This window comes from Miniopterus natalensis, chromosome 19 (assembly GCF_054644295.1).
Source record: "Miniopterus natalensis isolate mMinNat1 chromosome 19, mMinNat1.hap1, whole genome shotgun sequence".
Lineage (NCBI taxonomy): Eukaryota > Metazoa > Chordata > Mammalia > Chiroptera > Miniopteridae > Miniopterus > Miniopterus natalensis.
The window spans coordinates 27662123-27676152 of record NC_142099.1 but is presented as its reverse complement, the minus strand read 5'-3'; the positions used below and the strand labels follow the sequence as shown (position 1 = coordinate 27676152).

The 14030-nt window shown below is 54.5% G+C and overlaps 1 protein-coding gene across 1 annotated transcript in view; it reads right to left on the bottom strand.

The window, feature by feature from the left end:
* LAMB3 (laminin subunit beta 3) overlaps positions 1-14030 on the bottom strand; it is a 33247-nt gene that overhangs the window by 7736 nt on the left and 11481 nt on the right. The window contains exons 4-17 of the mRNA XM_016207465.2: positions 13602-13675; positions 11714-11905; positions 10355-10418; positions 9791-9984; positions 7914-8034; positions 7046-7234; positions 5430-5585; positions 4876-5072; positions 4428-4539; positions 3251-3629; positions 1943-2103; positions 1603-1823; positions 1137-1334; positions 657-801 (exon numbers count right to left, since the gene is read on the bottom strand). Of these exons, the coding sequence (XP_016062951.2) occupies positions 657-801; positions 1137-1334; positions 1603-1823; positions 1943-2103; positions 3251-3629; positions 4428-4539; positions 4876-5072; positions 5430-5585; positions 7046-7234; positions 7914-8034; positions 9791-9984; positions 10355-10418; positions 11714-11905; positions 13602-13675 (2403 nt within the window). The remainder of the gene's footprint in view (positions 1-656; positions 802-1136; positions 1335-1602; positions 1824-1942; positions 2104-3250; positions 3630-4427; positions 4540-4875; positions 5073-5429; positions 5586-7045; positions 7235-7913; positions 8035-9790; positions 9985-10354; positions 10419-11713; positions 11906-13601; positions 13676-14030) is intronic.

Here is a 14030-nt window from a genome sequence, read left to right as displayed (position 1 = left end):
GCCTTATGCTAGGCGCCGGTGACACAGAAAACAAGACAGACAGTCATCCCTGCCCTCTTAGAGCTTGCAGTCTAGACGAATGAATTCTAGAACACAGGCTCAGAGCAGTGTGATGAAGGTCAGATGCCAAAGGGGAATGGGAGGGGAGGGGTTGACCAGATTTGATGGTCACAGAATCCCCCACTCCCCCCGCACCAGGTGATATTTAAGCTGAGACCTGGAGGGCAAAAGTCAACAGCCTTGGAAAGAGCATTCCAGGCAGAAAAACAGCACGCAGAAGTCTCCAGACAGTCAAGAGCCTGGCCTGTTCAAGGGCGGTCAGTGAGCAAAGCAGGAAGACACAAGGCCGCCCACCCAGGAGGTGAGCAGAGGCCATGGTAAGGAGTTGGGAGTTTATTCCAAGACCAAGGGGGATTTTAGGCACGAGTGGGATGGGATCCCACACATACATTTTTCAAAGGTGTTTTAGGCCGTTTTGTTGAGAACGGACCTGAGGGAGCAGGAGGGGAGGTGGGAAAACGGGCCGTGTCAGCAGCCAGGGGAGCGACGGGGCCTGGCCCAGGTGGCATAGAGGCAAGGGAAGGAGGTGGCCGGCTGTCCTGCCGGGACCGCAGGAGTGGAGACATCAGCCCAGGGGTGGGCAAGGCCAGGCTCACCTGAGAGGAAGTCCCGAACCTGCTGGATGAGCTGCCGAGTGCGCCTGACGTCGTCCTCCATCTGGGAGCGGCTGGTGCTCACCTGCGTCTCCAGGCGCTGAGCGTCCGACTGCACCTGCGAGGCAGCCTCCTCGGCTGCCCTGATCTGCAGACACAGGCTACAGGTCAGCGATCAAAACCCCAAGGGAGCCTCCCAGCAGCCCCCCAGGATCCTGTGGCCACCCACTACCCAAGGTCTACCTGGGAAACATTTGTAACTAACTCAGTTTGGTCCCAGAGAAAAACGATGTGGAATCAGGTAAAAGAAAAGCCCAAAATGTTGGCACCAGAGTCGACTTCTCACTTGAGTGGGGCCTGGGGCAAGTCACCTGACATCTCTGGGGCTTGTCCCCAGAATGTAAAATGGAAACTGATTTCCCCGGGGTTTCTGTCCTCCCTGCCTCTTCCTACGGGTGCCCACCTCACCTTGGTCACACCTACCATCTGTCTGGTCTGCTGGAGCTGGGCGTTGAAGCCCCGCAGCTGCTCGGCCACCTGCCCTGCTGTCCGGAAGGCCCCACCAGCCTTAGGGAGGGCACCTCTGCAGTGGGAGCCACAGGCTGTGCCGTTGTCACGGGGACAGAGCTCGCCAGGGCACGATCCTGGGGTACAAGCTGTCTGCCTGGAGCCCCCACAGAGCTGTGCAGAGAGGGGCAGTCAGAGGGTACCAAAGGCTCCTCAACAACCACTCCCATCCCACACAAATAGCCAGATGTCTCCATGGCAACTGGGCACCAGAAACTTGTTTCCTTGGCAACCACTGAGTACGCGGTGAGGGGCCAAGGGTCAGGATAAGTGGGGGAGCGGGGTAGGTTCACATGGCCCTACCGGGAAATGTGTACAAGCAGTTGGTGTGTGACAGACTCGGGTAGGGGCTCCAAAAGTGGGGCTCCATGCCATGACTCACCCTGTTGATGGTGGGTGTCAGATCAGGCAAGGAAGCCATCTCCAGCTTCAAGGCTGCGAGCTGGGGGCCACCAGCCCCTCCTCCGCCTCCCACCTGCTGCTCTAGCCTCTCTGCCTCTCTCCGGCTGGCCCTGACTTGGAGCAGCCGGTGGGAGCTGTCGGAGACCTGCCTGGCGGCCTGGGCTGACCGCTGGTAGGCTGCGGTTAGCATCCGGAAGGCTCCTGTGGGGATAGGAGAGGGAAACTGAGTCACCCCTGGGCCCAGAGGCCTGGAGATGCAGGAGCAAGAGGTGTGGCATGGCATGGCAATGCCCACGGCTCTCTGAGCTCGCGCTCCTCACCTGAAGGGTCGGCACTGCTGATCTTTTCAAACTGCTCCCTCTTATTTTGGTACAGGACAAGGAGGTGGTTGACGCTTCTGTCCAGAGTCTCCAGGTCTCCTGGGAGGGACAAGGTCTCCTCCTCTAGGGGCAGAGTGGGCTGCAGGTCCTGGAGGCTCCGCCTGAGATGGGAGAGGAGCCTTCACTACCATACAGGAGAGGGGCTGACTCCCCAGAAACAGCCCTCCCTTTGAAGAAATTGCTATCAAGTCAGGAAAAACAGAGAGGCTTTCAGCAAACGAAGCAGGAGGGAGATGCCACAGGCTGAAGAAGATTCTGCTGGGCAAAGGCTGAGAGGTCCGGCCTCCCCCTCCCTCCAGTGCTCTGCAAGCAGATCCAGGAAAATCTCTCCTTCCTCGACTGCTGTGCCCCTGACACCCCTGATTCTCTTTCACCTGCCCACAGCTGGCTTCCATGAGGAGCACCCCGACCCTCCTCATGGCCTCCCTACAAGCTGACCTCAGCCACCACCTGTATAGCCGAGGTGCCCAAGGCTCTCTCTGGAGTCCACACTTGCCCACTGAGCTCCCACAGCCGCTGCCCCCTGGTTGTCTCCACATGAAGGAGGGTCACCTGTCCAGACCCACAGCCGTTGATCTCTCAGAGACTGGCCTCTCTCCAAGCCTTGCATTCTCCACTCCAGGCTTTGCTCGGGCCTGGACCGCCCGTCCGTGGACCGCCCATCCAGGCCTGTACTTCCAGCCTACCAAGTGCCCAGGGACTCACTCCACAACCGTGAGACTCAGGTCAATCACACACCTGGACCGCTCTGGACACTAAGTCTGCAAGGGCTCGGGGAACGGAAACTAATTACAGAAGCTTCCAGAACCAAATCTCACTAAGAAGGCGACTCTGCTGGTAGGAGTGGGTGTGGGTGGGACCGCTCCCATTCCAAAGGCAAAGACAAGCTATTTTTAGGTCCCCTGCCTCGCGGATGCCCTCCGCCAGGGTGACTAATCCAGAGCTGACTCTCACAGGCAGTGCCCAGCACTTGAAAGAACGCCGGGCTTGGGCTCCAGCCTGTGCTCAGAGTCCCCTCAGCGGCCGGGTGGCTCTGTCACGTCATTTACCTGTGCCTGTTTCCTCATCTGAAAATAGGCACTCACCACACCACCACGCAGGCCTGTTGTAATGGTTAAAAGAGCACGTACGTGAAAACGCTCTGTAATCTGCAAAGGGCTCTACCCACGCAATGAAAGACTGGGGTGCCCCTGGTGTGAGCCCATGCGACAGAATTCTCCTAAGGGCTTGGCAGGGAAAGAGGATTACCTGATAGAGAGGATGGCATTGGCCACCTGGGCCACGTCCCGCTCCGTGGCCGGGGCACTGCCGAGAATTGCCTGGATCTGCTCGATCTTGCTCTTCGCGTCCCGGATCTGGGAGGCCAGGCGGGGGTCCTCCAGGCCCGACCCGGGCCGGAGCGTGGTGGTGGCATTGTGGAGGCTGCGGAGGCGCCGGGCCTGCTCCTGGAGGTCAGCGTCGTAGGTCTGGAAGCAAGGGTGGCAGGCCACGCACACCGGGTAGCGGTCACAGTAGCCTCGCTGGCACTGGTCACAGCGGGGCCCGGTCAAGCCGGGGCGGCAGAAGCAGCGGCCTGAGGCTTTGTCGCAGCCTGGGCCCTCGGTTCCCCGGAAGTCACAGTCACAGGCTTGGGGGCAAGAAAGGCAGCCGGGTCAGGGAGGTGAGGGTGTCTGATAGGGACAGTCTGAAGAGGAGGTCTGACCTCGGGGTCTTTCTCACTTGGAATAATAGACTGTCAAGGCCCGAATAAAATCATGGAGATGCCAGCAACAAGGGCCAGCCCTTTCTTAGCACCGAGTCCCTTCCAGGCACTGTTCTAAGCCTCACACTCACCATCCACACAGCAACTCCTCTGACCTTCACGCCCAGTCCACGGCAGAGCTGGCCCCCTTACGTTGCCATCTTTACAGATGAGGCAACTAAGGCACAGAGAGCTTAGGTACCCCTTGCCCCTTTCGCAGAGGGGGAAACTGAGGCCTGCAGAGGGGGAGTGACCCGCCCACATCACTCAGTAAGGTCAAGAGAGAGCAGACCCGGTGTGCATGCTCCTGTGGCTACTTGTCAAGTGGACTTTCTGGGGAAATGACACCTTCCCCCTCAGGACACACTTTCTCCACTTACGAAGAGGGAAGAAATGTCCTCCCCTCCCTGCGGCAGCCCTGGAGGTGACTCTGAGAAATGCTTTCTCGGGGAAGTGGGGAGCAAAGCAGCCTTTCTGTGTCCATGGGGACACAGGGATGACCCCATGTCACTGGCCCAGGGCTGGAGCAGTGGGGAGCGGGTGCTCTCACGGGGCCACTAGGGCCCACGCCACATGTGGCACATGATAGCCTCCCATACCACAGACCACGCGCCCCCACCACGCGCCCACCCAGGCGCTCATCCCGCCACAGCCTCCGCACCCCCCTACTCCGTGGGCATGTACCTCGGCATCCCACGGCCGAGTCTCTGTAGGTCTGGTCCGGACACTGGAGGATGGCTGCAGCATTGCACGTCAGGCCACCAAACCCTTCCCGACAGGGGCACTGCCCTGTGAACTGTGGGAGAGCACCATGAGGGAGCCCCCTCGAGCCCCAGCCTCAGAGAACCTCCCTGGTGCAGTGGCCCCCAAACAACGGCTTCCACTCAGAGACAAGTTCTTAAGTCAAAGCCCCACAGGATGGCCCCACAGAAGGGGCGGCGAATGGGCATTGCCAAAGCTCTGAGCCACAGAGGGAGGGACATTGGGTGGCCTCCCCAAAGGGGCTGGGGACAGAAGCAGCCCAGCCTGGCTTTGGAAAGGCCCAGAAGGGCAGCGGGAAGGGAGATGGACATGCTAGTGGACGAGTCCCCTCTCCTGTTCAGGGGCCCACGGGGCCACCCCCACCATGTACCTGGTTGCACTGGGGGCTGAGGGAGTTGTTTGGGTCGCAGGCACATGGCTCGCAGCCCCGGCCGCTGGCCAGCTTCCAGTGGTAGGGAGCACACTGGTCACATTTGGGGCCCACCACATGGGGCAGACACAGGCAGCGTCCAGTCTCCTCATCGCATGGCATGTCCTGTCGGGACCCCAGGATGCTGCAGTCACAGCCTGCAGGAGGGAGGGCTGCTGAGTTTGGGAGACAGCTCACCAAAAACTCACCCCCAGAAAACATGCGGCAGAAGGGTCTCAGCCTGGGACAAAAACCAAGCAGGGCCCATCCCTCCAGATAATCTGGCTGACTCATAAAGCCACTGAGGTTCCCACCAGCTCCAGCACCTGCCTTGGCCGCCGGCCCTGCCTCCCACCCGTTGACTCAGTCCCACCTTCCAAACCGGGCCTGTGCTGCCCCCTGCTGGAAGTCAGTGGCACCGCACCTGACACACAGCACAGTGAGCCGGGCAAATCAGGGATCTGGTGGCTCCGTACGGCCTGCCCCATGTCACGCCAGGCTGGGCCCCTACTCACGGTGGCAGCCCTGCGGGTTGGCGTAGGTGAGTCCCGTAAACCCCGGCTTGCACAGGTCACAGCGCTCCCCCTGCACGTGCTCTTTGCACACACACTGCCCGGTCGCTGGGTCACAGGGAACCCCCGGCACTGCGCCATCCGGGTCACACTCGCAGGCTGAGAGACAAAAGCAGCCACCACAGTAGGAGTAAGAATGAAGAGCAGAGAGTTAAGGGCACATTGTAGGAGACAGGCTTCCTGGATAAAAATCCATGTTCCACCACTTACTGGCGTACAGTCTTGCAACCTTAGTCAAGTTATTTAACCCCTCCGTGCCTGTTTCCTCCTCTGTAAAATGAGGATAATTAGCCCTCATAGGCTTCTTTGGAGGAATAAATGAGCAAATGTTACAGGGACCAGGGCTTGGCACCTGTTAAGTACTATACAAGTTCTGTTGTCATTTACTGAACAACTACTGTGTATCGGCGCTGAGCTGGGCACCCTCGTATGTTGCCCTAAGTGATTCTCATGATAACCTTGAAAGGTGGAGATGATTATCCCTACTGTACAGATGAGGAAACTGAGGCTCAGAGATGGTAAAGAATGGACTCAGTCCTCACAGCAAGCAAGTGCTGGAAACAGAAGTCAAACTCAAGTTTTTCTCACTCTTTCCATAAACAAATAATATCAACAGGGAGTGACTCAGCCTGCTCCCACCGCTGCAACCTTTCGTGCCTTCCAAAACACAGGTTCTCTTCACCTAGAAAGTCTTTCCTGACTAACCCGCCCAGTCAGCCTGCTTCCATCCAGTCTGCTCTCTCCTCTACGAACCACTGGACCTTGTGGACGAGTTAAGTCACTGCTGGGTGTTCCATCACATTCCACTCATTTCTTTGTTCACTAAACATTCTTCGAGCATCAGTTATCTGTTTGTCATTGTGCTGGGGCTTAAGGATACAAGATATAATCCCTGCCATGGAGGAATTCCCAATGTTTGGGGAAAATAGTAAAATATAGAGCAAACCACATTACAGCATGTAAAGGCAATGGCATATATAAAGACAAAGGGCTTTGCCCCTCCTTTTCATGTGTTACGGTTTATATTACCAAACAGAGTCTGTTCTTCTCAGCGGCAGGAACGGTATCTAATATTTACTTTTTTCTCTCCTATGCCCAAAGTAAGGATTATATATGTTTGATTGACTGATTGACTAATGGTCCAGGTGACTTGCTTAGAGGTACACAGCTAAGTTAAAACAATGGCCTACAGCCCGGCTAGCATGGCTCAGTGGTTGAGCGTTGACCCATGAACCAGGAAGTCACAGTTCGATTTTTGGTCAGGGCACATGTCCAAGGTTGCAGGCTGAACCCACAATAGGGGGCGTGCAGGAGGCAGGTGATCAAAGGCTCTCATCACTGATGTTTCTATCTCTCTCTCCCTCTCCCTTCCTCTCTCTGAAATCAATAAAAACGTATCTTTAAAAAAAAGACCACAAACAATGGCCCACAAGTCCTGACACACAGCCAAGTCTTCTTGCTTCCTGAGGGCTTGTGTGTCCCCAGGGACGTGTGCTCTGTTGTGTCCAGAATAGATGGAGAGTCCTGAACAGATGGTACCCTGCAGAGCCCCTACTCACGGATGCAGGTCTCCTGAATGGGAGCACCAGGGCGCCGGTTCCGGAAATAGTGAAGCTGACACCGCTCGCAGTTCCTGCCCTCAGTGTGGTCCCGGCAGTTGTCACACACCCCTCCATGTGCCCCCTGGCTGGTGGCAAACACAGCTGGATCGAAGTGACAGGTCTCTGAGTGGCCATTGCAGTCACACCCTAAAAAAGGAGTTCCCAAGGTTGACGTTAGACCAGCACCTTTGCCATCTACAAAGCTCATCCCGTTACTTCACTGGCATCTCACAACTCTGCAATATGCTCAGGTCCGGGAAATGGGGAAACTGAGGCCCAGAAAGACTTGTGTAATTTATTTAAGGTTATATGGCCAGTAAAAAAAGCAGAATAGAGTAAGAACTCAGGTCTCCTGACTCCGAGCGTGGGGACTAACCCAATAATAAAGTCCATGTTGGGCCAAAAAGAGTTCTTTGAATGGTCCATTCCAACCCTCCCGTATTGCCACCATGGATCTCCTGCTGGGTCACTGCTTCTCTCTGGGCTAGGGACCCCTGTTTCACTCAGTTATGCGAAGAAAGGCCCTGACTCTAGGGGACCAGCCGAAGCAGGAAACCAGATACACCCTACACAGGATAGGGCAAGTGAAGAGGCCAGAGAGGAAGGATCCAGAAGAAGCCGTGTGGCATCAAAGCGTGGACCAAGCCTGGTCTCTCTGGACCTGGCGAGGAGAAGGAAGGGGAGGCAGAAGGAGGTTGCAACCCAAATACTCTCTCCATCCCCACAGAGCAAGGAGAGCTTAAGTTGCAGAACAGTTAGGATTAAGTTTAAATAAAGAATACATTCTCCCTGTGTCCCAGGAGAGGTCACTGAGGCCCAGTCATACTTTGGCATTCATGGGGGTCCTGGTCATCCGCAGGTCTCCAGGGCTGATTGTTGTAGAAGGGTGCACAGCGTTCACAATTGGGGCCGGCAGTGTTGTGCTGGCAGACGCAGACACCATGGACCTGGGGAGGGGCCATGAGCCATCAAGAACGGTTATCAAAGGAATGGCCCAGGATGGACCTGCCCTCTGCCCTCTGGCCCTCTTCCCAGCACTCAGGGTCCAGCTCAGACCCCAGCTCTTCCAGTGTTCCTGTGTGTGTGTGTGTGTGTGTGTGTGTGTGTGTGTGTGTGTGTGTGCGCGCGCGCGCGCGCGCGCGCGCACACACGTCTGCACGGCTCCTCTAGCGAGGTGTCCACAAGCTCATTCCTTGCCTTTGGTCACCCCAGTGATGCCCAGTCCAGGGCAGCTCCCAGAAGGTACTCAGACATCCTTGTTGCTAAACTGTGATTCTAGAAGCTTGTGGGTCCTCTAGAGATTTCTATTCCAACAATCTATGGCTGAGGTTGTTTGGCTAATGGCTGTGTAATGAATCCTTACTAGACTCATTAAGGTACAAAAATAGAATAGCTATTGTGTGCTAATTGTCTTCCAAATTAAGCCCAACACCCCCAGCCTGGCATTCAAGGGCCTGTATGTTTGTCCCATTCTCATCTGTACCCCCTCCGGACAGCACAGCCGAGCTGAGCTTCGGAGCAGCAACCTCCACAGGCCCCACTTTCCTCACCTTTTGGCTTTACTGATGCCTTTCTTTCTGCCTGGAATACCTTTCTCTCCCTGGTCACCAACAGAACCTTGCTAGCTACAGTGGGACCTCCATCTCAGGCTCCCTGGTCCCTCCGGTTCCATGCATTTCAACCCTGAATGTGCTTCAGAATCATATGGGGAGCTTTTAAAAACATACCAACAACAGGCCCAATTCGGTCAGAATCTCAGGGACAAGGGCCAGGCACCAGGGCTTTTTAAAGCGGTGATTCCCTTGTGCAGCCAGATTTGAGAACCACGGGGGCTGGGCGTGCCCTCTCCCTGCCCTCCGGCCCACAGCACCTTGTATCCCCATCTGCAATCGCCTGTTCAGGTCCTTTGTCTTTGGGCCCTAACAGAGCACATATCCTCGGACCTGGCCTCCTTCTGGCCTCCTCTGCAGCCCAGGCCAAGAGCTGGGCTGGAAGTGGAGAGAATAAAGCTGACCGATGTTCATTTTGCCTGTATTTCCCTCTCAGGTCAGGTTACATGATTTCCTGGTGCCCACCTATGGGCAGGGCAAAGAGCGTGCTACCAGATGTTAACAGCACAGAAGCCCCAAGACAACAAAATGCCAGGTCCCTCTGCTTCTTGGCCCAGGGTTCTCTACGGGTGGATCTCAAGTTTGGTTTCACAACTAAAGCCCCTGGGTTGCTGGATAAGATGAGCCTCTCACCCCATCCCTGATGCATCCAACTCTGCTGGTCTGGGGCATCCGTGTTAGACTATCCTCTCACCCTGCCCCATCTCTCACCCCTGGGTGGGACTTCAGAGTCCCCGAGCTCTCAACCCTGGCAGTACATTAGGATAATCTCAAAGCTTCAAAAAACAAAGGTCTGGGCAATCTTTTTAGGAGACTATTTTGTGTGGCTGGAGTTGAGAAGCATGGCCCTAAGCTCCCCCACACCCACGCTTGTGCTTATGTGTAACTGAAAACACCAGGCTGCAAACCTAAGGAGTGCTACAAAATTCTCTTCTTTAAAATGATAATCGCCGACTTTTCTCACCATCGCTAAAATATTAAATACTCATGACTTAAATGTAGTGCCCGCCCCACTTTACGGGAGCCTCACAGATGCCCTTAGTTGCTCTGGCCTTGCCCCTTCCCCTCCGTCCCTCCCACTCTGGACTGTCACCTGTACAGGGGTGGAGGGGCCAGCAGGGGCTCCGGGATCCGGGGCGCAGCGGTCAGCGTGGCCATGACAGAAGCAGCTCCCTCGCAGGCGCAGCTGGGACACTGCATAGTAGGCACTGGGGGGCAGGTAGCCCCTCTGGGGCACAGGGGCGAGCCTGGTGAAGTTGACTCTCAGGTTTGTGATCCCCCCCAGCTCTGAGAGGGGCAAACGCAGAAAGGAAGGGGTTGGGAAAAGACAATAAAGAAGCAATTAGAGGCAATTAGAGTCTCCACAGGCGAAGTGGAAAAGGGAAGAAATTCTGGTTTACCATCCTTTATTGCCTTTATAAGGTTATTCTAGGGCCCATCCTCAACCCTCCAAGGCAGAAAACACACACACACACTGCGAATCAGGCCTTTTGTGCCTCTGGGCTACCGCAGTGCCCCTGGGGGTAAGCAGGGCAAGTATTCAGTCCAGCCACATTGTCCAAGACATGAAAGACCAGAAAGGTTCCATGGCCTGGGTTCCAATCCTGCTTCGTTCTCTACCCACAGTCCCACAGGCTGGAGGGGTAGCCACACTGACCTTGAATTTTTTGACTTTGAGTTGCGGGAATCCCAGAGGCTAAATCCATAAGGTTAAGTTGGACCTAAGAGAGAAGAAAGAGGGAGGCACTGAGGAGGAGGTGGAATGTGTCCCCAGAAGTCTCCTTTCCGTTCAGTGCCCCGCCCTCCCCATGCTATCCTTCTAACCTGGGCCCTGAGACCACCACGGATGTGAGGCCTGCCAGCTGCCCTCGGGGAGTGAGATGGTCACTGGGCCCTAAATGACTGCGTGTGTGTGTACAAGCTCTCCTCTCCATTGAAAATATAGTGATCCCACGAATCTCTTGACTTCCTTGGGTCAGAAATTACATAGTAAGATATATAACATACATATAAGGGTTTAGGGAATACTAATTTTCCAAAACCCTGAGTGAATGAGAGGATCCAGAGCCCAGGATGCATGGATGTGGTGACTACTACCCTCTAGACCCCAATTTCGACTATGCTTTTTCTTTTTAATAGAAGTCATTTATTGGATGTGACTTTATTTCATATCCCAAGAAGAGTTTTCACATCAACCCTCCACAAGTCAGAAAAAAGTCCTGTATTTTAATCTGGGGCCTGGAGATTGTGGTCACTGTGATCTGGATGTGACTATAACCAAGGAGCAGCTGTTACAGCGAAGGGAAGAGATGCACTGTGTTCAGAGCAGGTGAACCTCTAAGCAGGCCCTGCAGATGAGAGCAGCTCCGAGGGCTCACCTAAGCCCGGGCCAGAGAAAGAACAAACAGCCTCCCACTGGCGATGGGGGAAGCAGTGATGACAGGAATGAAGGGATCTGACCCAGCTGGGAGGATTCAGGGAGAGGCATTTAGAGTTGTTTCTAGAGCAGGTTCTCATTTCCAGCTCAGGGTTTAAGTTTAGGGGACCTGGAGCTGTGGCTTATACCTGGATGCCCTCAAGGGCAAGGATGGGACGAGGTGAAGAGATTAAAAGGAAAAGTTCATTCTCTTGTTCAGCCCTACCGAGGTGAAAGCTGAGGTTGGATTAGATTTGTGTGATTTGCTCGCTGGACTCTAAGTAGCCATCTCAAAGTCCTTGCACTGGAGCAAACTTAGCTGTGCCAGCTCCACTATGGGGCCAGGCCAGCCCATGAGCCGCGGGAGAGGGGGCCATGGCAGAGGGCAGGGTTGGCTCCTGCGTGCATTCAACGTGTTTCTGAAATGCCCTTCCTGGGCAGCGAAGGGGACAATGAATGTTCTGAGGATGGAGAGCTCAGGAAAGACATCGAGGAGCACTGCCCAAGGGTGTTCTCATCTCAAGAGTCTGGGTGAAGGTGTGAGCGATGCCATGTCAGAGACCTCGCCGTGGCTACATGTTCAGGGTCCCTTCTACTTACCCTGCCCCCATTTAGGTGCCCGTTAGTCCTCTGGGGCAGAGACCAGCACCGAGCATCCTGCCAGCTCTGAGGGTAGCCCTGGCGGACACGGGGGAAGGTGGACTTGCAGTCGGCAGCCAGGTACTGGTACACGTGCCAGGTCTTACCAAAGTCTGGGGAGCGCTCGATCAGCATCCCGGCGGGCATGGGCCCCTGCGGAGACACAGACAAGGTGAGGCCTGAGTGACTGAAGGAAGGACAGGCACCTTGGGGACACAATCACAGAAACAGGTTTCTAAAGCCGTGCTGGGGACTGCTGTCCTGGTCATTGTGGAATGCTTAGCACCATCCCTGACCTCTACTCACCAGACATTCCCATAGTCATGACAACCAAAAATGTCTCCAGAAATTGCCAAATATCCTCTGGTTGAGAACCAATACCTTACACCAATACCTTGGGCCTGTCTTGTTCACAGTTGTCCATCCAACATGCAGCACATAGTAGGCGCTTAGAACACATTTGTTGATTGAATGGGTGAGTCTTTAGTCTGCTTCTTCCCTCCCCATTTATATCTGTAAACTCATCTCTCAGCAGTTTGCAGCCCTCCATGTCCCTGTGTCTCAACACCAACAACATTTCCCCCTCCAGACCCTATTTCCACTCCCTTGCCCTCTCCCCAGTCATACACCTTCTTGCTTCTTGTTGCTGGTCTTTGCCCTTTACTGTTCCCTTTGCCTGAATGAAGTTTGCCCTTCACCTGGCAATCACTGGTCTAGGAAAGTTTATCTTCCCTGGGTGGTACATTCTCTCACCCGCCCCCCACAAGACACAACAAGCTAGATGCCCCCCTCCCACGCTCCCCAGAACCTCTTAGCAGTATCACAGCATGTACTAAGGCAACTCGAGGACCATGATTCAGCTTGACTCAGCTTTTATCCCTGAGACCTGGCACCAACCTAACATATAATCAGTGTTCTAAATGTCTGTAGCAAGGATGGGCAAATACATGGATGGGGGAGTGAGAATTAAACACTGAAACCAGCAGTATCCATCCCAGTGAAGGTTACCCTTCAGAGTTGTCACCTTAGAGACTGGGCATTTACTCAACGACACTGGCATTTCTCATAACACATGTGATCTTTTCTTGGAGTGAGGCTCTCAGAGCTCATTTCCTCAGCAACACGAGAAATTCGGTTCTATTGCTTTTTATACACAGCTCGTTTTAACTCCCGAAAATGGCATCGCCCTCCCTGGTCATGTAATCTTAATAACCAAACTTGATTCTTGAATATTTGACTATTTCTGTGGAAACATAAAATCAAATCTCTTCTGAAGCAAACCAAAAAATGACCTGTCACGAATGAATAAACATTTTCCTCCGAAAGGAGCACCTCGGAAGGCTGGTCTAACAGCGGAACCCGAAAGTACCCTGAGAGGTAACGGTGCTGAGTGAGTAGTCAGCTCACCAGAGGGGCCGCTCAGCTTACGTGGATGGATGGGCCAGTTCTTGGCTGTTTGTTAAACTCAATCTCATCAGCAAACTCATCGAAGCTGAGTACACCAAGACACACAACTATGTAAGTGACGGCCCAGTAGAACTGGCACTCGGCAGAGCTGAATCAATTAGAGGCGTTGAGGATGGGAAGGCAGAGAGGAAGTAGATATATAACCACTGCGGGGCAGAGACAGGGAGCCTGGAGTGGCAACTGTTCTCCCTGCAGTGGGACCTCTGCTGTCATCATGACATGGGCTCTGGGTAAGTGTCGCCCAGTCTGGGGAAGAGAGGCCCCCCCAGCCTGAGGTGCCATCCCCCCAGCCCAGGCAGACAAGAACTCTGCGCTCCCTGTGAGTCAGTTAGCATTGCCCAGGGTCCCCGCTCCTATCCCTTGCCGTTCCCAGGAAACGCACCTTAAAATCCATCATGATGTCTTGGAGCTGGAATCTCCTGTCCAGGTCCAGCTGCAGAGAGACAGGGTTCACATCTGGAAGGACAAAAAGGAGAAACTTCAGACCAGAGAATTTCCACCTTCCCTGCCTGAAGAAGGCTCTGTACCATCCCAGCTCTGGGAAGTCAGAAACTCTCTGACCTCAATTCTCTTATTTCCCTCTCGGGGAGGAATGGTACCAGCACGTTTCTACTTATATTATCTATTCAAGATCCTGTCTGGTTTTGGCCAAACTTCCTGCCCACCATGACTTGATGCCCCTGATACCTTAAAGGGGTTTCAACTTATCTATTCAACACAAACCTGTTCCCAAGCCTCAATTCCTTCAGCAAGCCCATTGCAGGTAAGTGGGGTGAAATACCTACAAAATCTGAAAGACTTCACACCTGGA